Source organism: Nipponia nippon, unplaced genomic scaffold (genome assembly GCF_047370975.1).
Source record: "Nipponia nippon isolate SJK-2023a ecotype South Korea unplaced genomic scaffold, ASM4737097v1 scaffold_20, whole genome shotgun sequence".
In the NCBI taxonomy this organism is placed as follows: domain Eukaryota; kingdom Metazoa; phylum Chordata; class Aves; order Pelecaniformes; family Threskiornithidae; genus Nipponia; species Nipponia nippon.
Window position 1 is genome coordinate 1,463,822 of NW_028262337.1, and position 23,922 is coordinate 1,487,743.

Here is a 23,922-nt window from a genome sequence, read left to right on the forward strand (position 1 = left end):
AGAATGCCTGCAAGGTATTATTTTAGAGGAAAGTGATCTTACGTGGTTGGTTTACAGAACAGAAACACCCAAGGGAGTTAACAGATAATATCTACATATTCACACCAAAATCATATTAGAACTCAATATAGGCTGTTCAGCAAAAACAGCCTACAACAGCCAGCTCCCCAAGAGAAGTGGATTTAAAACACTGGAGGCAGAAACATACTTAGTTCTCAAGTATTTCCAGCTCATCTTGGCTCTTTGTCAAGAGTTTCTATCCTGCAAGACCTACTTCTGATCTAAGTCCATACTCACCAAAAAGTGAAATATGTAACATAAGTGGTTTTTTTTAAAAAAAAAAACCAACAAACTGTATTACAGATGTCACAGAAAGGGAAGCTTTCAACTAGAAATCTGTTCATTTTTGAAACAGCTTTAAAATAGGAGCTTAATATGGGGAGTTTTAGTGGAGTACAGCATTCTGTAAAGGGGTGTTCAGCTCCCTGCAAATGAATCCTTTACAAGTGATGTCCTATCTGTAGAATGACCCAGACAGAAGTTAGAAAACCCTCAAGATCTAGAAAAACATACAGAATAAAAAGCTACTTTGACCTTAAGAAGCTTTCTGAACAGAACTAGCCGAACATTTTTTGTGTTCTTGAAAAAGCATGCATCTCTCCATCCAGCATTACCAGAAGATTTAGAAGATGCACAAAGTATTTCAGTGAAACAAAAGCATAGCTTATGCCATTTTAAGTAGTTGGAAACTGCAAGAACATACAAGGGAAGCAGCAGATCTGCTCTCCCCTACAACTCTGCATATGGTCACTGCTGGAGAGCAGGACAACGGGGAGATAGCAGTACAGCTATTTATATGGTGCTTTAAACATAGTGGTTTGGTTTGAAATAAATCCTTTGGGTTTGATATATCTTGCCAATACTGAACTAATACATTTAAATTGGCTCATGACTGAAGGGGTTTTTTTTCTTTTTTTAATGAGAAAATACCTATTTTTCCATCCCAAATAAAGTATTCCTTTTTCGTTGGCTTTTGTCAACGGCTAATGAAAAAAGCATCTGTTACTTTCCAAGTTGTTTTCCTGACAATACGGACTTGACTGGAAAATAGACAACAACAGTCTTAGGGGATTCCAGATCAGGGTCTTCACAGAACTCTAAGGCCACAATAGGTAATGGTAATTTATGCTGGACTGTGCAGCATAGGTGATCACACATACCACAGAAGAAGAAACCAGTTCAAGCCACAGAATAATTCCATTCTATAGACTCTATAGCAACCCCAAAACCTCATGCTGAGATAGAGTGTTTTTTCTGGAAAGAACTCTAATCTCGCTTTAACAGATTTCACTTCTCCATCTATCAGTTGTGCTAGCAGTCTCATTGGTAAAAATGCACAGTTTAGCTCCAAGCTGAATATATATGGAATAAAAATGACATTTATATTTCACTTCTTGACTACCCCCAGAGCACGCTGTGATAGTTATGTTCCTACTGGAGAGCCATCCTGAAAAAAACATTGCTCATATTCTTTAATCATGCTCAGAAACATTTTCATACTCTGTAGGAAGACACAGTTCCATCAAAAATATGAATCTCACAGGGTCTCTAACACCAGCCTTCTTCATGGTCTTGATGTAGCAAATGGTCTCCTCAGGATTTCATAATTTCTAGTGTCAGAATAAAATGTGTCATTAAGAGCTTTAAAAGAGCAGCTTGTGGAACAGTTTATGGGACATCATCTTCAACTGACCACCACAGATACTGAGACTGAAATGCACAAGAGCAGCAAAGATGTCAGCCTTTTCTGATATTGCCAGCTTCCCCCTCCTCCTTTTGGCTGGGGTAAGCAACTCTTCACCTTTTGCTCTTCTGGAGGCTTTGAAATCCTACTCCGACACATTACACAGCAATACCCTCTTCTTAGGCAACCAGAGAACTGTGATTATGGAGCATAGTCAGAAACATACTCTTTTATACAGAGTGACACTGCCACATACCCGAACCTCAAATACTCTTTGAAAGGCATAATGTCTTTACGAGGGTAAAAAGAGGACTGTATTAGGGATGGAAGAGCTGTTCAGGTAGTATGAACAGAGTAACAAGTACTGTGGTAATTGTGTGGGGTTTGGCTCGGGTCTTTCTTTCCTTTGCAGATTCAGGAACAGGTCAGAAAATCAGCATCACTCTCTGAACGAGAAGAGGGTAATTTGGTATCATGTGGGCTCCCTGCTAGGCATCACAGCATTTTAACACACACATTCAGGAGTTGTGTGAATTAAAACTAACAGGAATTCTTTTTAAGTATTTATTTTTATAAGATAAGCTTCAGAAAGGGATACACTAGTAATTTTTCCACATCACCATACCTGTGATTTGCCTTCATTTTATAGAAGTATTTCTGCAACACACGACATGACTAGCACCCCTGAACCACACATGGAGGGGCCAGATTTTCTCTCTGCCTGGATCTTGCAGAGGTTCTTCCATGTGGATAAGGTTGAAGTGCTGGCAGAGCAGTAAGGACAGTGTAGGCAGTAGCCAAAAATAATGGTTCAGGCTGCCTAGTTCAAGACCGATGGGAAGCAAGCTACGGGCAGCATGGCTGTCAGGGAACTGCCCTCGTACAGTGTTTGGTCGGGTGTTCCCCGCAGCTCAAAGTATTACTGAACCTTGGAAAGTAATATTGCATTTAATTGTTAATATATTTCCTCACATCTTCCCTGCTTTAGATTTTCTTCTAAAACAGAACATGCCTTGATTCCAGCAAAGCATTAAGGCATGAAATTAATTCTTACCTGAATTACACCCATGCGTAGTTAAGGCTCAGCTGTGGTTCTCTAATGCTCCAGGTTTGTAAGAGGTTTCTTAAGGTACAAGCAGTCCTACCAACGGGCCTAAAAAACCTCACTGGTAAGAGAAAAAGAATTCAAAATTTGCTTCTTGATGAAGAGCGATTTCTGCATAATTATCAGGCTGTAATTCAATTGGCTAGGCTCTGCCACACGCACAACCATGTAGAGAAAGGCTCCTGGGTCACACATCTTAGCTCTTTACCATACGGAGCTACTCAGCACAAAATTTCACTGAAAAGGAGCACTGTATTTTGACAGAGTTTAAGATGCCCCCTGCAGACAACAGCTCTGCGAGCAGGTCAAGTCATGTAAGAAAATTCACTCTTCCAGTGCTTGCCCGGGCTTTTCATACAGCATGGCAAAAACAACCTTACGAAGGCATTAGCAGCATCAATTTTTATAGAGCAACAGTTTTAGTAACTCACCCATGATTTGCACTAGCAGCAAACTCTCTGAATTTACAGTACCCCTCCAAACTCATCCTTGATGAAGAACTATAAAAGCATCTCAGTTGCTACTCTCTATACTACTCCTAAATATTTTTTGCCAGAGGCGAACTCAATTCAAGTGAAATCAATGAGGTATGGATGAGCATTTTTCATCTCTTAAGAAGTTTCTACAGGTGTTCTACATAGGGGTCCCTCATGAGTAAACCATCATTGATGTCCTGCCAACCTGCAGAAGAAAGTCCCCTGTGCAGCTGATGACCAGCGTTCAGTGGAACCCGTCTGACGTTATCCACACGCAGTGTAACTTCCCCAAGAGGCCCAACAGCTAAAGATGCTGGAAGAGAAGGGAGATTTGAAGATAGCTACAGGTGATGGTGAAGATGTGCCAAGCTGCAGCTTCAAGAAGACTGCATAAGCTTGATACCCCAGGAGCCCTCAAGTTTCTACATGTGAACTATTGTGATTTATTGTTCATTACTACAACTGAGGCTGGTTGAAAAGTACCACATTTCAACTGAGGCTTCCTGAAGATGAGTAAAGGATGGGAAGAGAGGGTTTCTCAGGTCAGGTAGGGTAGCCCCTGCTAACGTGATAACTTTCTGTTTTACAACAAGGCACTCTTTCCAATCCATGTTTAAAGGAGCTCGAAGGGATCATACCTCATTTCTTTTCTTTGAATCACATAGTAAGTTAATCCACCATCGATACATTTTCCTATTGTTGTCACCTCTTGCTGATCTCAGCCCAATTTCCAGAGTTATACCCGGTGCTTCACTACTCCTCACACTGACACACTATCGCAAAGGGCTTTGTCACTTCACTTCCAGATTCCAATTCTGTCTTGTTTCCAGTAATGATGAATACCATACCTCATTTGCAGCCACACCAGACTACCTCTATGCTACACACCGTGCTTCTGAGCATGTGGCTGAAGCCTGCAGTGATTTCTTCCCAGCTGCCTCACTTGCCAAAATCCCAGCCACTGCTAAGCTCCAGGTCTCTTCTTGCATTACCACATTTTAAATCCCTCTTCTGAAAAAACAACTGCCTTTTGAATAATTCTACAGTTCAGCCCCAGACTATTAGTTTATTTTTATCCAAATGAAGTTCATTCCACTGCAGTGCAATATGGGCTACTGTCTTCCTCTTGTGCTTCTTTCAATTGTTATTACTCACATATTTCCATAATAAGCTTGTTCTCATCTAGGTTATTAATGAAAAACGTTAAATTAAACAGGACGCAAACATTGCAGCAGTGAAAAAGCACCCTGCCTAGAACCCAGTTTTACCAATTCAGTGCTGTCTTCACCTGAAAGCTGTTCAGATTGGTTGGATGCAAACACTACTACCAAGATTTTATTGTCTTTTTTAGCAAGTATCATACACAACAGCGCAATAGTAAACAAGTTTTAACCTCTGATTTTGCCAAAGTCATTCATCAGCCCCCCCCCCCCCCAAAAGAAATTATTTGAACCTTATTTCTCTCAAGTCAACATGAATTCACTGTCAAGGACAGCAGCAAAGAAGCGTGGAACAGCAGGCACAAGCCTACTGGCAAACATCATTTTAGGCCCTCAGCAATTCCATATCCTGATTTAAATTTGGCAGCTATAAAAAAAAAAATCTTCTGTCATCAGTTTTCCCTTTAAATATCCTAGCTTGGCACTAGTGGAATATTTCAATACTGCAAAATAGCTTGATCTCAGTGCCGAATCGTCAGAACACAACCCCTTTCTGCTGGGAGCTCGCAGAAACCTTTTTCCTGCATGGTTTATTGTTCGTTTTACTTAAAACTTCTCCACGGCAAATTCTGTCACTTTCACATTTTTTAAAGAAAGGCCTGGGCTGCAATGGTATACAGACAGTTCTTTCCAAACAGAGGTCCTGAGGACAAAATTTAATACATAGGGGTATCACAGCGATACGTATTTTCAGAACATACGTAAGAACACCAGAAGTAAAGCAGTCTTTTCAGAGCCCACAAATGAACTTAGCAGCTGGTGAAGTGCCTGGGTACATCCTTCTATTTAACAGTAAAATGTGGGGTTTGTTACTGTGAATTTCACTTATTTTCCCAATAGCAGCATAATGCCTGTGCTCCCTCTTTTTGAGCACACATTTTACTTCACTTTTGCTCAAGTCTTAGAAGCAAAAATCAGTCAGCAAACCACTCCCAGCCTGCGCTCTAGATGCTTTCTGAAGCAATACTTTGCAAAGAGATGGAGCTAAATCTGGCAGCGCTCACCCCCTACTCTGCAGGCAGGGATTTAGAGTAGTAACCTAAATGGCTTGTCCTCATCCCTCTAGCCTTCAGTGTATTTATTCTCCTTCTAACTTACTATATTCTCTCTCTTGCTTGATTTTGGGTGAGCGGATGAAACTACTGGTGCCTTCAAGCTTTCAGACAGTGCTAGAGGGGGCTTCTGAGTACTCACACCGTGTCCCACCCCCCACTAGCATATATTAAAGACTACAGTGATATACAACTTGCTCAATGATCTTCACTTCAAGAAACAAATCTCACAGTGGTTCTTTGCATGGGTGACTGAAGGACACAGATAAAACCAGCTGGCTATGGTTCACCTGCTGAAAGGGGAAGAAACGCTGCTGGATGGCACCAGGAAACATCCAGCAAAATGGTGAGGCAGTGTTTGCATGTAACTCCAATGGACAACACGCGCAACCCTTAACGTAACTCAGAATTTGTTGCTAACTGGCCAGCTCTTCTTCTGCAGACCTTGCAAACCTCCCATTTAGCTGAAGCTAAAAAAAAGCTTTGCTTTTCAAATGAGGTCAGAAACTTCATCTCCTGCAACTCACCCTCTAACCCACAGGGATCTGCCACGATCATTTATGATCTGGTCTCACGTCTGACTGGTCCTTCTCTTCAGAGACCACCTCAGAGGTGGGCGATGGAATCTAGCGCTCCATATGCCATCACACCCTTTGATGACTAATGAACTTGTGTTGCTTTTCTGTGGGAAATGTTTCCTTTCCTTCCTGGGACGACAAAGTGCAAACCACACAAGTCTCACATACAAGACATGAAAACCTAATGTGTCAGCTGTCATGAGAAGCTTTGGATACCCTCTTTGTCCTCTATTATACAACATTGCAATTCACTGTCAGAGCAGAATATATCAATTCTGAATTATACTACTGTTTAGGAAAAAGCATAGTTCAAAGGCTAAGTCACTAAATTAAGGTCTATAAAACTCTGGTTCATTTCCTACTCCTGCCTCAGCTGCCCCCATTTTAAGGAAGCCATTTAGTTTTCTGGTGCATGAAACATGGAAAACATCCTGTCGTAATACAGAATATGAATCCTTTACAATTTGTGTTTAGTACAGAGGCTATAGAGATGGTTAAATGATGCACACACCTTCCATGCTCTGATCGTTTCTTTTAGACAAGCTTTCAGTACATGTCGTTGGGTCTAAGTCCGCTTTACCGAATCTGATACCACATCTCCTTCTGGAAGCATCAGCAAAAGCCAGAAGTCAGAAACCCTGTCCTAGATCAGCCATACCACCTATCATCAGTGTTTTTACATGTTGATACAGGGATGTGTCTATTGCACGCTTCAGCTGGGCTAATATCTAAAGTCACCCAGTCTGGTCACTTGCACTGTGATGTCTCAAGGATCTCCAGCTCTACTGCTCTTCTCAGTGCCCAGTCCAGGCATGAAAAACTCCATAAATCCTTACCTTGAATGCAATACACAAATCCACGCAGTGTTCCTGACAGCTGCTCTTCTGTTCTCCCCTTGCACCTCAGTATTATTTAAACTACTTGGTTTCAAACTACCCCACAGTTAGTAATATGACATGAAAATCCAGCCAAGATCAGAGACCAAAGCAAGAGGACTGGTCTTTTGTAAGAAGCTGTTCAACAGAGATATAAAGAGCCTTGGTGTTCCAGGGCTTCAGAAAGCAGACCGATACTGCTGTCATGAAAACAACCATACATGGTCTCAATCCCACCACAGACATTTTAAACACCTTTTCTTGGAGAGTATTTTCCGTTTCTATGTTGTGCTGGCTTTGGCTGGGGTAGAATCAATTTTCTTCACAGTAGCTAGTATGGGGCTATGTTTTGGATTTGTGCTGGAAACAGTGTTGATAACACAGGGATGTTTTGGTTGCTGCTGAGCAGTGCTTACACAGAGTCAAGGCCTTTTCTGCTTCTCACCCCACCCCACCAGTGAGGAGGCTGGGGGTGCACAAGAAGTGTGCACAGTAGACACAGCTGGGACAGCTGACCCCAACTGACCAAAGGGCTGTTCCATACCATATGAGGTCATGCTCAGCATATAAAGCTGGGGGAAGAAGAAGGAAGGGGGGGACGTTCAGCGTGATGGCGTTTGTCTTCCCAAGTAGCCGTTATGTGTGATGGAGCCCTGCTTTCCTGGAGATGGCTGAACACCTGCCAGCTGGAGGGAATGAGTGAATGAATTCCTTGTTTTGCTTTGCTTGCATGCGTGGCTTTTGCTTTACCTATTAAACTGTCTTTATCTCAACCCACGAGTTTTCTCACTTTTACTTTTCTGATTCTCTCCCCCATCCCACTGGTGGGGAGTGAGCGAGTGGCTGTGTGGTGCTTAGTTGCTGGCTGGGGTTAAACCACGACAGCCCTTTTTTAGTGCCCAACGTGGGGCTCAAAGGGTTCAAGATAACAACAGGTTTGATTGGAATGTGCTAGATTGAATCTATAGCTGTTACTGCTGTTTAGCTATTAATCGGCAGGCCTCTGCTTGCCATGGAGCTTGCTTGCCTTACTGTATATTAGAGTCCAGTGCTTGTTAGTGACTGCTTTTTGCTTTCGCTGCTTGCTGTACTGCTTATTGTCTCACTCTGCTGTGCCTGGGAACATTTTGGTAACAGCAATGGCCATGCACCTGGGCTGGCAGATGGCCAGGGCATTGCTGCTGGTTCTGTGCTGCTGTACTGGGCAGGCTGGAACTCCAGTGTGAACTCAAGTTGAAGGGGCTGTGACCTGTGGATGAGTCCAGGCAGGAGCAGGACAGCCTGAAGGGTCTGTGGCCGTGGATAAGCCCATGCCAGAGCAGGTACATCTCAAAGCATCTGTGGCCATTACAACAGACCAGTAAAGTCTGTAACTTCTGCTTTTTGTCTCCCAGTTCAACTGTGTATCTCAATTCCATTGTAATTCCAGGAATAGATCACTACATTTGAACTGGGAGACAAAAATCAGAAATTACAACCTTTACTTGTCCCAAGAGTTCTCCATTACATGAACATCTAAGTATGTTAAGACTTTGAAAATAAGCTAGCTTGTTTTTTAAATACTGCTGCCTAAATATTAAAGCATATTATAAATAAATGTTAACACATTTGAAAGCCTTATATATTTTCTTAATTTTACAGTAAAAAAGGGCAAGTCTGTGAAAGGCCAGCTGGCTCCAATATCATTATAAGCAGACCAAAACATTACTTAGTGGTATTTCAGTAGCACACTATCCCAAAAAAGATTAGATTATATGCAATTTCCTCCTCTTCTGCATGATCCTTAACTCACTACAGTAACAAACTAAGGGCCTGACCTAGCACTATTAGTCATCACAGCGTGTGTGTCAGTTGACTTCAAAATGCAATAGGTAAAATCCCAAATCCTGCTTTTCTCTAGTTGTTCCCTAATTTATATTTAGGTCATAATCAAAGACAATGGAATTTTTGGATAAGGCTGAATTGTAAAGCTTGTGATTTTTTCACTTTGAAGACAGATTATTTTTTCTTTCATGTAGCTGTTTAATAATGGTTCACTTAAAGACTGGAAGCAACATAAGCTGGTACTCATCTCTCTGACAAATGCTCTGGGTATTTTAGAGCACCATATTTAAGTCCATCATCTAATCAGCATTGCTTTCTTCAGCTGCTCAGAGCAATTTATTCATCAAGAGCTAACCAAGACAGACTCAGTTCCACATTGTATAGTGCACAAAGTAAAAATACAGAGTTACTGCTCTGATTTAGTGACACTTCATACAGATCTGCATTTACACATGGTACAAGACAGTGGAAAACCAGGCCCAGTCAAACTAATGTCAACATTTCTCCTGGCAGTCAGTGAATTCTATTATCCAATAAACTGTCCAAAACCAAACCAAATAAAAAAATATCCAAACTTAACTGTGAACTGGGTTGAACTCATGCAAAAAGCTTACTTCAAGTATAATGTTTCCTTCCCTCCCTCCTGGATCTTTCCTGGTTTGTCCATAAGTTAGTGGGAGTTCTGAAAACACATTACTTTTTGCCTCCTAGATTAAAACAGTGCTCACAAATTATCTAAGACAGAGAGACACAATTGCTACTTTTAAATGTGATTTCCATGTTAGAAGAATACTTCTCCATATTTCTACTGTTTTTATGTATTCTCTAACACAGTATTTCTGGTCTGTATCCCACACTTAAGACAGAGTTGAAGCGACACCTGAAGGGAAGTGTGACATAAAAGGGATTGCGTTTAGCTTCTTGGCTTCTGTGTCCCCCACTTGAGTCGGAGAAGTTGCTTTCAAAGCATTAAGTTTGTTTATCGGTGTTTCTGAATACCATTCAAAATATGAAAACACCTATTATGAAAACCTTAAAATGACAACAAAACACCTTCACCTCCCCTCTCTGATAAAATTCAAGCTAATTCACAGCCTAGAAAGGTGGTTTAAAGATTAAGAAGCCTTATCTCTGTTGGCACGTCTGGGAAAGCAATGCCAAAGAAAGATAAAATCCAGTTCTGAAAATTACACTGGTGGCTTATTGTTGCCTGAAGACTTACTTGAGAAACAGGCTGGGCTGGAAAGAGGCCACCACAGATGTTAGTTCCTTTAGGGTACGTGGCACAATGCATGTGATTCAGGAAGATGTATGTTTCCTCCAGAGCAGAGAAATGTTGATTTATATGGACTGTAAATAGCCAGAAACTACTGAACATTGGGAGAATGAGGAGAATGTCCTCCAGCCATGCCCCTGCATCTCTGCAGTGGTGGGCAAGATTCACAGGCCACAGGAGACCACAAACAAGACGAACATCCATGCTCAGTTGAGAAGGTGGTGTTCAGGCTGCATCCGCTGCAGTCAGTGCAGGTTCTGTTGCTCTGTCCCCTATCTATTCAGTGTCAAAAACCTAAGCAGCCCCAGAGCAGGGAGCCAAACTCTTCTCAGTCCTGTCTTGTCCCAGTCATACTCTCCCATCACTGACCCAGTGTCACAAACACCCTTGCACGCTCTCCCCATGGCCGTACAAACCTCGCACTCTCCAGCAGCCAATGGGAATGGGGAAAGTCCCTACTCCAGCCTCATTTACAGACTAAGGGACACAGCTCTCCCTTGAAAGTTGCTGGAAAAGCAGTCCATCAGGGGTTATACAACATAACAATCTGGATGCAATCTTTTTGCTCAAGAAATCCATAAGCCAGAAGAGTAAAGGGGTATGTGTGCGGGGGAAATATCCCTTTATTCTCACCTAGTCCTTAAGCCCTTTCCCTGACACAGGCCAGAGAAGATGCCAGAGCCAGGGCACTAAACGAACTGCACCTTTGATCTCCTTCAGCAGAGCACTTCTCACCCTGGCCTTAGATCCCCACCCTTGCATCTCCCACACCATGTAACACTGGCTCAGTTTAATCCTCGTTATGTTTATTTCTCCATGTACCGACAGGGCTCTCCTGCAAAACTGAAGAAGTCGCTTTCCAACAGCAGAGATTACTCCTGTTTTTGTAAAGGATGCAGCCTCAAAGGAAACAGTAAGAATTTTGTGGTGTAGAAAGTACATTAACAAACAGCTAGGAATTGAAATCATAAGATGGACCAGAGCAGCCAACCTTTCAGTGACTTGTTCTGACCCCTGCAGAGCAGGAGGATGTGACAGGGCCAAATACATAATGGCACAAAAGCAAACCATTTCTCCTCAATACCACCACCGCATCATCCCAAGCCCTCAACCAAGCCAGTGTCTGGTTTTATCAGTTCACACTCACATCCCTTCCAGCCAGAACAGCCTGCATTGTTGACAGCCAGTTCATTAAACTGATCTTAGAAATCCCAGTTTTCTCTGTATTCAACACTGTGATTTCTAAAGGGTTTCCTGCCTCTTGCACACTAGAAGCAACAGCATTCATATGTACACACACCGTTCATGTCCTTCACAGCATCCCTTGGCTTGTCTCCCCTATAAGACAGCTACATCCAAAAATTACTGAAGCTGGCTTGATTTCTCCTTATTTATTGTCAACTTATAAAATGTTTCTCAAAACACTCACTAGGCACATGCACTAAATAACACTTGGCTAACGGCACGAGTCCAGCTCCCTCTCACAGCAAGAGCCTGCACTACTAGATAAGCCTTGAAGCATGACTAGAAAGTCAAAATACAGGTGCTTCCCCTTTCCCATCCCAGACAAGACTCTTTTGAGGCAACCTCTCCTACTGGAAAGCATAAAGGCTGTCAATTTTGTATCAGAAGCAGGGTAACCCAGAACTCCAACCAAGAAATGCTTTTGAGATTAAAGTTCATCAAAACTGAGCATCTCCATGCCATTGGAAAAACCTCCACTTCAACCCTGGAGATGGTGAGAGAACTATACCAACTGGGGGAAAAGTTGAAGCATTAAAAAAAAAACCCAAACCCACCAACAAACACTGCCCGAAACAGAAAATTCCAGACTTCGATTAACATACTTACATGGCCTAAGTTGTCCTGAATTTAAACATGCAGTTTGTTGACAAAAAAATACACTGCTGACTCCTGTGGTGTACTCTGAGGCCCATTACACACAGGCAGCGAGCACAGCTAATTCCAGCATGCACCTACTGAGAAGAGGTTCTGGGGATCCAATGATGCAACTCCCTAAAAGCACTTTTTCTAGTGCAGTGAGGATACAGAGATGAACACACACAAACCCACAGCACCTGCTATTCAATGTCCAAGTTACATCTTTGCCTCTAGGAGAACTTCCAGTCAACACCTTCCTCCCTCTTCTTGTGGCTGAGGGTAACTGGGGAATTATTGTTCAAAACCAGCTTCATTCAGCCCCAGCTCACCCCAGTGCACTCCCACTGCAGCGCAATACAGAGCACCCATGTAGTCCTCCTTGCTTTCCAGCAATGGGAAAAGCAACTGGGAGATGTCATCTGCAGTAGCTTCAAAGTGATCTCCTGATCTGTCCATCATACATGGATAAGCCACTTGAGATGTCAAAGCAGACAATTCAAGTCTGAGGGAACCAGTGCAAAAGACTCACATTTTTGGATCACATGATGGGAATACGCACCTGCACAAGTGATATATAAGGAACATCACCTCCCCAGCTTGCATGGCTTCAGAGACAGTGTTTGTGAACATGACCTACACAATTAGAACAAAGAGTCTTGCAAAATTGAAGGGCTTCAACAGGAAGAAATAAGACTAATCCTGAAATAGCAAAGATGTTTGGATTCCTACGCTAGCAACTACAATTAGTACCTACTCAAATGTCTCCTCTGCTGACAAAGCAACTTCTGGGTTGCATTCACATGGCTGGAGAGCAGCACTCTACCAAAAGCTTGTGTGAGCTTTGCAGTGTAAAACAAACAGCCTTTCTCCCAAAGCACTGCCTAGGGGTCAGTGAAATGTTCCGCAACCCGTGGAGCACGATTCCTAACCCAGCTCTCCTAAGAACAAGGCCAGCCTCAGTATCAGTGGTCTTCTTGAGATTACCAGCCCTGGTCTACAAAGAATAAAACATGGCAGAGATTTCTAACAGCTTTCTTAAGATCATACAGCAGCTTCACAGATAATGAAAATGACTAAAACTTCTCCATTTCTCTTCTACCCTTTAATGGCAGGCATCTGAGTGAAACATCAGAAGACAATTCCAGTCACATGCTGGTTCAGAAGGTGTAAAACCTGTCATTTGGCTCTGGTGTGAACATCCAGACTAGTCTGAAGCATGTATTTTTGAAGAACACAAATTTTTAACAAAAGAATTTAGCTAAAACAACAAACTAATACACTTTGAAGCCCTAAGCCAGCAGTTTGATTGAATAGCACTACACCTAACTCATATATTGTACATTTTTCCTACTCTCACTTAAGTCCCAGTTTACCAACCTTTCAGAGTTATAAAACGAAGCTGCATGGCTGCAAAAGTATAAATACATACCAAATATTTAATAAGATTAAAAAAAAAAATCTTCTATCAAACATGAATACATTGTGGATGATAGCACAACACCAAGGTAAAGCATAAAGTCTACTACTCATCTTACTGGGTTTTGTTTTGTTAAAAAAAAAAAAAGGCGACAAAATTTATTTAAAGGCCAGGTTAGTTCAGTGCCCTTTATCCTGGCTTTTTAAAATCACAACCAAATTTATAATCCAATAAACTTCATGGCCAGGTTTTTACCTTCATAGCAGCAGCACGTGTCATACATCTCCGATCATCTGAAACATCCTAAGTGTCACACACACATGAGAGCTAAGCCTGGAACCACAACTAAGGAAATCCATTTTTTTCTTCCCTCCCTTTCTCTTTTTCTAGCTATTCTGCAATATTTTATTTCATAGTTGATACACTAAGATGAAGCATTTAAGCATGACGCATGCAAACTAACCAGATAAAAGATTAGATGAAGCAAAGATTAAACTTTATTTACGGTGGCAAAGCATCTGAAAACTGTTCTAGTGATTTACGTTAGATCACGGTGAAAACTGTGACATGGTTTTAAAATAGATAGAAAAAGACCAAATCTGTACCTCCAACCAGAGGAAACTATATATTCCATTTCACCTCAGGAAATAAAAACTTTCAAGTGGCTATGACATTTTGCTACAGTAGGAACATCACACAGTGAAGATTCTCTTTGAATACTTGGACCTGAGCTGATGGAAGACTGAGGACCCTCAGCTTCCAAGGGAGCTGGCAGCACTCAGCACGTTTCAGCATTTAGTTCCCACCTACCAGGCACTAATTTGTGATGGAAGAAAGATCTTCAGCTTTGCCTCAAGCATCTTGGACAGATGACAATTTAAGGAGGGGTTACTATTGGTATTATAAACTGCAATTTATATTTTTGTTGTTTAGCTGTTCTTCCATGTAGTCAAAGGTATAAAAAAATTAAAGTATTTCAGAACTCCAGATTAACCAACCACTTCTCAGCACGAACTATTTCATTGCTACCTATATATACCCAATAAGGAAACTGAACCCTTACTATAAAAATGTGAAATATGACCTCAAGTGGTCTAGCTGTGCAAAGAAATGCAGCACAGGTACAGTCTTCTATCACAAGCATAAATACATGAAAATAAGTACATAAACTATTCATTACTGAAATCATAGAATCGTTTAGGTTATGAAAAAGACCTTTAAGATCATCAAGTCCAACCATTAACCTAGCACTGCCAAGTCCACCACTAAACCATGTCCCTAAGCATCACATCTACATGGCTTTTAAATGCCTCCAGGGATAGGGACTCAACCACTTCCCTGGGCAACCTGTTCCAATGCTTGACCACCCTTTCAGTGAAGAAGTTTTTCCTAATATCCAACCTAAACTTCCCCTGGCACAGCTTGAGGCCATTTCCTCTCATTCTATCGCTCGTTACCTGGGAGAAGAGATCGACCCCCACCTCGCTACACCCTCCTTTCAGGTAGTTTATATAGAGCAATAAGGTCTCCCCTCAGCCTCCTCCACACTAAACAACCCCAGCTCCCTCAGCCACTCCTTGTGAGACTTCTGCTCTAGACCCTTCACCAGCTTCATTGCCCTTCTTTGGACATGCTCTAGCACCTTGATGTCCTTCTTGTAGGGAGAGGTCCAAAACTGAACACAGTACTCGAGAAGCGGCCTCACCAGTGCCAAGTACAGGGGGACGATCACCTCCCTGGTCCTGCTGGCCACACTATTCCTGATACAGGCCAGGATGCTACTGGCTTTCTTGGCCACCTGGGCCCACTGCTGGCTCATAGTCAGCCGGCTGTCAACCAGCACCCCCAGGTCCTTTTCCTCTGGGCAGCTCTCCAGCCTCTCCTCCCCAGGCCTATAGCATTGCTTGGGGTTGTTGTGACAGAAGTGCAGCACCCGAAACTTGGCCTTGTTGAACATCATGCAGTTGGCCTTGGCCCATCGATCCAGCCTGTCCAGGTCCCTCTGTACAGCCTTCCTACCCTCCAGCAGATCAACACTCCCGCCCAACTTGGTGTCGCCTGCAAACTCACTGAGGGTGCACTCGAGCCCCTCGTCAAGGTCATTGATAAAGCCATTAAACAGAACTGGCCCCAGTACTGAGCCCTGGGGAACACCACATGTGACTGGCCACCAACTGCATTTAACTCCATTCACCATAACTCTTTGGGCCCAGCCATCCAGACAGTTTTTTACCCAGCAAAGAGTACGCCTGTCCAAGCCATGAGCAGCCAGTTTCTCCAGGGAAATGGTGTCAAAGGCCTTACTAAAGTCCAGGTAGACAACATCCACAGCCTTTCCCTCATCCACTAAGCAGGTCACCTTGTCATAGAAGGAGGTCAGGTTAGTCAAGCAGGACCTGCCTTTCATAAACCCATGCTGACTGGGCCTGATCGCCTGGTTGTCATGTACATGCTGCGTGATGGCACTCAGGATGATCTGCTCCATAACCTTCCCTGGCACTGAGGTTGGACTGACAGGCCTGTAGTTGCCCGGAATCTCCTTCTGGCCCTACTTGTAGCTGGGTATCGCCCAGAGGAAATCACTAGTGATTCCCATGTGTGGCAGGCTACTTGAGAAGGGAAAAAAAGTGTTTCATTTCATTTGTTTACATTGATTTACCCCAGCATTTCGGTATTTCTGTACAGTTATTAGTTGATACCATACAGCTGTTCAAAGTAATGGAAAAAGATAAGATTAAACTAAGGTATGCTACAGTAGGTCAAACAAAAAACATTCAATTCTGCAAAAATTTAGATTAAAATCCAAACTTTCAGATTTTGAACGATCTTTCTTCCAGATTATATTCTTTGCAGTGTCCCATGGGCTTTACTGTAAGGCCTGCACAAGCCCATCTGTTCACAAATGAAGCACCTATAATTACACTGAAGAACGGACAAGATGAGCATGGAGGTTACTCTCCCTGGAACTGGCTGCTCTTTGAAGAGCAGAACCGTTAAACACAAATCTGTTTACTAAATCTGAGAAGTATTTATTGAAGATATATACAATCAATTTCTAATTAAGTAGCTAAAACTTTAATTAATATCTCTATGCAGAGCAGTAGAAGAGATTGCATAGCCCTCGTAGGGGGTTTAAAGTTGTAGTCTCCCTAACTTTGTCTACTTTGAATCTGCATTTTTAATTACTTGCATAGTTGAGTGTGTCTGAGCATCTTCAAGCAAGTATCATTTTGTTTGAAAAACACAGTACAAGTTGCACTATAGTAAGAACTGTAGAAAGTGACCAGACATAAAACACATACCAAACACAAAGTTAAAAATTGTCAGAGGGTAAGGGCAGTTTGGATACACAGAACCGTTAAGCAGTTTTTGGCCAAGAGATGAAATGAAACAGAAATTCAATGAGGTGGAAAGAGAGGAATAATTCCAGATGGCAATAAAGCCTTTCCCTCTGTCGCACCTGCCATGGTGGTGGGATGCGAGGCAGGTCAGAGAGGAAGCCAGCTCTGCTGGAACTAAGCTGCAGGAGACAGAGTGGACAGAGACTGCTGGATTAAACAAATAGCTCCTGTTGGGAAACCAAGCAAAAGCGGTTTCAAATTACTTGTAGCAGATGGGGAAGTAACTGAAGGGCTTGAACTGTTTGATTTTTATGGAAGTGTGAGGAACCAAACAAACAGCTTCATTTTGTGCATGCTAGAAACATGTCAAGGCAGGGGAAACTAATGGTGAATGCCACAGGAAACTATCACACAGAAATATTTCTGAAAGGGTTGGAAATGACACATTAGCATGTGCAGGGCCAATGACAGGCTGTTCTGTGGATAGAAGTCATGCAAAAAGACAACCATCAATAAGGAAGAAGAGACCTATCCTAAAAAAGTTAGGAAGGTCAGTTATGAAGATCTTCGCTCATTTTCTGAGCAGAAAACAAAGCATAAAGTACTTATTTCAGGTAGATGAACACTGAAATAGAGTACAGGGTGCACTGGAAAAAGAAACAGTTCTTCCAGATACCTACATGCATGTCAAAAGCTAATGAGAAACCTGCATTATAGGTTTATTTATAAGTTTACCTGCACCATGAGTTTACAGTTCTGGATGGAGCTAGTTTTGTACAGAATCAGACCCTGGCAAGCAAAGCGGAGGTACTCTGTTCAACACTAGTGGACCAGCAAGGATGAAACAGGTCCCAAGCGCTTCCCAAAGACAATTGCTCTTCACTCTAAGAACATCCAATTTATCAGCTATTCAAGCTCAAAATTAAAGAGCTCCCTAATAACATTTGAACAGTGAAAATGTTGTGTATCTATGTAACCAACAAGGAAATATTTCTAGCCATTTTTAAGATGAAAAAATTTTCCCATGGGGCTGAGAATGAGAAGTGTCCACTCAAGAAGTAATCACTTGAACGTTTGCAAGGTATTACAAGAAGGAATGGAAGACAGGAATTTAAAATATTTAAACCAGAGCTGTTACATTACCTCAGCAGTGCTGTCATTCACAAAATGGCTAAAATATTCCAGCTACAGTAACATGCATGCTTTTCCCAAGTCTCCCCATACCATCTCCCATCTCTTAATACATCTTTGACACTAACACATATCCTCCCTTTCTGTAAACTAATTCTCTATGAGGTCTTACTCTTTCTTTTCAAAGCATGATGATGGTGGGACAGCAGGAAATACAAGTTTCAAGTCTCAGAGTCTCTTTCTAAAGATGGGTAGCATAACGAAATTCCACCTGCCAACAGCTTCTTATTTAAAATGAGCCAGCTTTAGCTCTGCTGTGTCTAGTAATTGCTTTCTGGCTGACGGACAAAGAACGTTATAGGACAAAATACACCAAAAAATGTCATCTGAGAAACAAAAGAAGCCAGTCAGGTCCTGTGCATTCCTCTTAAGGAACTACATTAAGCAAACATAACTGCCAAGCTGGTATCACTGTGAAAATAATTTTCACTGAGAATTGTATTGCTCATGGTGAATCCTCCAGCGACAGAAGCACATGCTGAGGCCAAAGGTTTCATCTGCTCAAAGAAAGCAGAAAACTCTCCTATGAAATGAAAGCCTGAAGAGTCCCAACTCTCAAAATTATGCACTCAAGAGATATTTTGGGTCTCAAATTCATTCAGAAGATTTTATCTACACTATATGAAGGACAGACATGTCCCTAGCACATATCAGAATTGCTTATATGGCAGATCTTAGCCTAGCACCAGTTTTGGTGGAGGGATTAGTTACTTGGGGAGGAAAATACTTTTTTCCGTCATAAATTATTCTTACAGACTTCCCAGAGGCTTGAAACATTAGCACCAGGGGAAAAGGCAGCATGTATTATACACATTATTTGTACAAAAACTCAGACTGATAAAAAACCAGATACATATCTACATATTGCCAGTAAGAAAGTTAATTGATCAGTTAGTGGGTCAGTTCATAAGGAAATGCTGTCTACTGATGTCTGTTTTACTGCATTGCACATAGCTCATATCCTCCACCCGATTAAGAAGAGGGCATTAACACAGCAGAATATGTAGGCTCTCTATACCTCACCTTCTAGCCTCAACTTGGGGGCACAAAGATTTTAGTTCTATAAATGTACATTATCTAGAAAAAACTATTTCTTATCCTGGTCAAAGAGGCACAGGCATTGAACAAAACTACACTTTACCAACTTCCAAAAGACACGCCCCACCCCAAAGAACAAAAATAATCCATAATCCTCCACCTTTTTCTTAGCCAGACTGTTGTGAGTTTAGCCAGGCAGATCTTTTAACAGAAGAGGCAGTTTACAAACACTAGGAGACATAAACGTTGGGCTGAAATCCTAAGAATATATCCTTTCATTGTTCTAATTGTCATAGCAATAGGAGACTAAATATGTGTGGTATTTTCTGGAAGCTAAGAGATTATTTTATTTCCAAATAGTGTATACTATTATTTGCTACTGATATCCTTCACTTGAGGAAAATCTGCCATTTGCAGTGCAAGGGAACAGAGACATAGATGGCACAATGAAAGAAGAGAACATCATAGTATAACACATCATCCTCGTATTTGGAAGAAATCCAAATGGAAAAGTTTCTGATTGACAAAGCTGGCACAAGTTGTATTAGAGATCTCTGTCTCATCTACTGGATTCCTGGCCTTAGGAAAATAGAAGTACCTGGCTTGAACTGCAGAGAATGAAACAAGTAAATGAATTTACTGGAATAGTAACAAAATCCAGCACTGACTATGGAAGCATAAGTCATGATAAATAGTATAAATTTGTGCCTGCATAAGCTTAACAGCTGAGCAATTAAAAAGTGTCATCAATCATGTTTTTAAACATAATATGAACATAACGTCCCTTCAACAGTATTGTTTAAGTATGATCATGACAGAATACTATGGGTTTTGTGCTTCTCTTTGCAACAGTTAAAATATTACATGCATGTCTGTGCAAAAACAACGTAGTGTATCATCTCAGTTCCAAGCACTCCTTCTAAACAATGAGAAATGTACTGATGATTTCTAATAAAACAACAGCATTTTTGCCCCAATATAGTGGAACATCCTTTGTATTGGGTAAAAGTGATTCATTTGGAAAATGCATTCTAACATTTTCAAGCTAATGGTTTCTTTTGTTCAACATTAGCATTGGACTGTTACTCTGGCTCCAGAACTGAATTCTGTCCTGCTGAATTAAGGTCAAAATCAGTATTCCTACTGCGCAAGGGAAGTTTACATCCTGCTGGAAAAAATAAAAACGTACTGTTAACATCTCTTGGTAAGGAAAAAAAAACACCAATGTAAACAAAATGCTATTTACAAGATATAGCAGTCATTCTATGAATACACTAGTAACTAAATGTTAATTTCCCAAACGGTTAGAAATTCACAAGTTAAAACTACGAAGATTTGACATACGAGGTTTTGGACTCTACATGTTCCTTGCATTAACTACTTGAATAGCAGTTACATGTTAACAGCTGTTAGGCACACATAGCATTAATGTTCAGCTGTGGTCATATGGGAGGAAACTTACAAATAAACATTAGGAATGTCTCAAACATTATTTCTTCTTAAAGGATGAAACCAAATCCATGTTTGCCTTTGTACTAATATTGCACATTTCCACATTGTATGTTGAATACAATAATAAATCTACTGTTAGAAGGTAATATTTAAACTGCACTGATACCTACAACCTGTGTGCCAGGCTCTCTAGCTGACAAATTCATATGAAATATATTGCCCGTCTCCCCATAAGGCTCTATTTGTCAAAGCTGGCATTTTAAAAGTGAGATAGGCAGGTAAGTGAGGTTTGTGTCAATTTACAATAAGGGCAAATTTCACAGGTCTTAACACTACGCCACTCAAGTCATAGAAGTTTTGCTGCTAATTTCACAAAAAGCAAGACTGTGTGCATAGCTGTAACATGAACAAAACCCTTCTGCCAATGTAAGGGGTCAATCTCTGCACTTGCAGGCTGCAGAACTTGCCCACTGCTTAACGCTGTACTGAGATTAACTGACACTTACAGCCCACAGAAGGGTATTTTTTTTTTTTAATTTAAACATGTTAACAAGGTGTGAAGGCTTACGTTATTACTGCCAAAGCCTGAAAAACGTCCACTGTGAAAAATTGCCCTATATTTTAAAAAGAGGCTATGAGAAAGTAACTGAGAGATCTTGGTGAGGTAGATGCATCAGTAACGGCCTCATGATGCTTCAGTCAAGGAAGCTAGTTAAAGGTGACAAATATCAAACGCAATTTCTTGCATCTGGCAGCAAGTAAGTTTGATCATGATCTCTTCAAAACCAAGAAAAAGTCTCTAAAGGAATACGTTTAACCTATAAAGGCCCAATGAATTGCAAACAGACTCATTTCTCGTCATGGCCAATATTCTGCAAGAACATTCCACAGCTTGTGGGTTAATGAATAGCTATTAACACCAAAAGCTTTCACAGCTCCAACATGATTTGACATAACAGTTACAGATGCTGGATTCCTATGCCTCAGAGGAACACAATTTTATACAGAATATATTCAACCAATAGCAAAAAACAGTGTAGCAAGTGGAATACTAGACATAGCTTGTGTAAAATGAAAGAAATTAAAAGCCACATGATTTTAAAAGAGCACACCTGTGTTCACATGAAACTACAGAAAACACATTCTAGCAAATAGCTGCTGCAATTACATTGTCTTAAAAAATATCTTTGACTACTGTTATAAAAATTGCACAAGCAGCTGCTACACAAAACTTGCAAGAAGTGAACAGTTTGCGTAAGGAGCTTTGGAGACATTTCAGCTTCAGCATCTCTGAAACCTCATTCCTGTTAAATATCTCAGAGGGGACAAAAATGCAAAATGAGGTGCTCCCTCAAACCAGGAATCATCCAAATCAATTACTGTTCTGGATTCTGATACGCATTTTGCATAAGTCTACAGTTACAGTTAATACCTTACCAAAAAAGCACAGGGAGGGCAGGAAAGAAATTGAGTTCACAGCCAGAGAGCACCACGACCTGCTATTTCTCATCTTACTTAAATCGGTGTTGAGATGGAATGTTTTCTGAAGACATCAAGGCGCACACTGCTGCGACCCGTGGACCCCCACGGCAGGCGGCAGCCCCGCATCCTGCCCCGGCTCCCCCCGGGCTCAGACCCGACCTCACGACACGAGTGTACGAGCGCACAGGCACTACATGGCACCTCGGTCATACACGAGGTCCAGTAAACGGACTGTTACCCCAGTCAAACGGTACAGGAAGACGCCGCTTTCCCGCACAAAGAAGAGATCCAGCCTGCGCACTCTGCCAGCCATCGCCCCAACTTCGTTAGAGCTGGCGGCCGCACGGAGGGCGTCCTGCGGGCACCGCTCGGTGCAGCCCCGCCGGCACCGCTCGGTGCAGCCCCGCCGGCCGGTACCCGAGGCGGAGGGCGGGAGCACCGCACCGCACGGCACCTCAGGCGGAGCGGAGCCGCCGCAGCGCAGCCCGGGCCCGCCGCCGCCTCAGCGGCGTGGAGAGGTGAAACGCGGAGAAGGCTCCGCTCGCCTCGCCCCGGCGCGTCCCGGCCCGCGGGGAGGGGAGATGGGAGCGGGTACCTGGGATGGCCAGGTTGGTGAGCGGGGTGCGGTGGATGCTGCCGGGCAGAGCTGCCATCCAGTCGGCGAAGCGCGGCTCGTTCTTCCCTTGCGACGAAGCCATGCCGCCGCCGAGCCCCTGCCGCTCTCCCGCCGCCGCTCGCTCCAGCCCGCCCGGCCCCGGCCCCGGCCCCGGCCCCGCCCGCCCGGCGCCGCCTCCCCCCGCCGAGCCCAGCCCAGCCCAGCCCGGGCGCTGCCCCCGGCCGCCGCCCTGCTCGGCGGCGGGTGCCGGCGGGGCGGGCGGCAGCGGCGGCGGCGCGGCGCGGGGTGCTGGGGAGGGCGAGGCCGCCCTAGGTAACACGGCGGGGCTGGGGGAGGGAGCGGGGTCAGGGCCCAGGCCCTGGGCGGGAGCCGCATCTGCACCCGCCGACGTGCGCCCCTCCGGCCGGCCGCAGCAGCCCCGTGGCCGCCCCGCCGGGTCGGGTGGAGGCAGCGGAGCCCGCCCCGGAGCTCGGCCAGGGCCACGGAGCTGTAGCCGACAAGGCATCGGCTCCTAGGATGGCACTGGGGGGCACTGGCTGGCTTTTCTTCCCCTGGGTAGCCGTGAGACTTTGCAATAACCTCCCTGACCTTGGTGATTAGTTGGTTGAATGCCTTCTCGGGACCTGGGCACATCTGGCAGCTGATTCCTGTGGCAGGCTTGTCTGCCTCTGGTACAAACTTCTCCTTTAGCAATGGGTTACTCATGAAAAAAACATTGCTCCTTACTTAAACGCTCCTTGGAGATATGTAATTTTTTTGGCAATAATTTTTTATTGTCCTTTGAGGATGATCCAAACCAGTATCTTCCACTCTCATCCTCAGCCCGTCTATGGAGAAGCATCTTAAAATGTTGGCATTAACAAAGCATTTACATTCCTGCCTCCAGATCAATGAATGAAAGAACCTGATAAAGCTCTGTGAGCCATCTTGAACTGTTAAAAGCCTGATCTTTTGACTTCAGCATGACTGGTTTTTATCACAGTTGTTGATACGCGTGTGGAAGTTCACCTGGTAAATCTGTCAAAGACAGTGCCTGGAGAGAGCCATGCCTGAGCCAGGATCAGTTACCAGGTCACCTTGAATTCCTAGGAGGCGCAGCTGGGGTCCTGTAGCTTGTGTTCTCACTCAACATCTTCTATAATAGCTGGCTTTGGAAATAAAAATGCAGGGAACAAGTAATAATAACCCTCTTTTCTCTTTCTGTCCAAGTCTCCAGAGCAAGTAGGAAGAAAAGCTCTTCCTTCAGCCACAAAATAAAGGAATGATTTCTTGGAAACCGAGTGAATATTTATGAGGTATTTAAATAAAGGAAATTTTGCTGACTCACTTTTTGCAATAAAAATAGCTCTTAAGG

At 42.9% G+C, this 23,922-nt stretch overlaps 1 protein-coding gene across 1 annotated transcript in view; it reads right to left on the reverse strand.

Moving 5' to 3' along the window:
• Nucleotides 1–22,699, reverse strand: part of PLCXD3 (phosphatidylinositol specific phospholipase C X domain containing 3) — an 83,868-nt gene extending 61,169 nt beyond the window's left edge. The window contains exon 1 of the mRNA XM_087759910.1: nucleotides 22,548–22,699. Within this exon, the coding sequence (XP_087616036.1) occupies nucleotides 22,548–22,650 (103 nt within the window). The 5' untranslated portion in view covers nucleotides 22,651–22,699. The remainder of the gene's footprint in view (nucleotides 1–22,547) is intronic.
• Nucleotides 22,700–23,922: the final 1,223 nt, after the last annotated feature.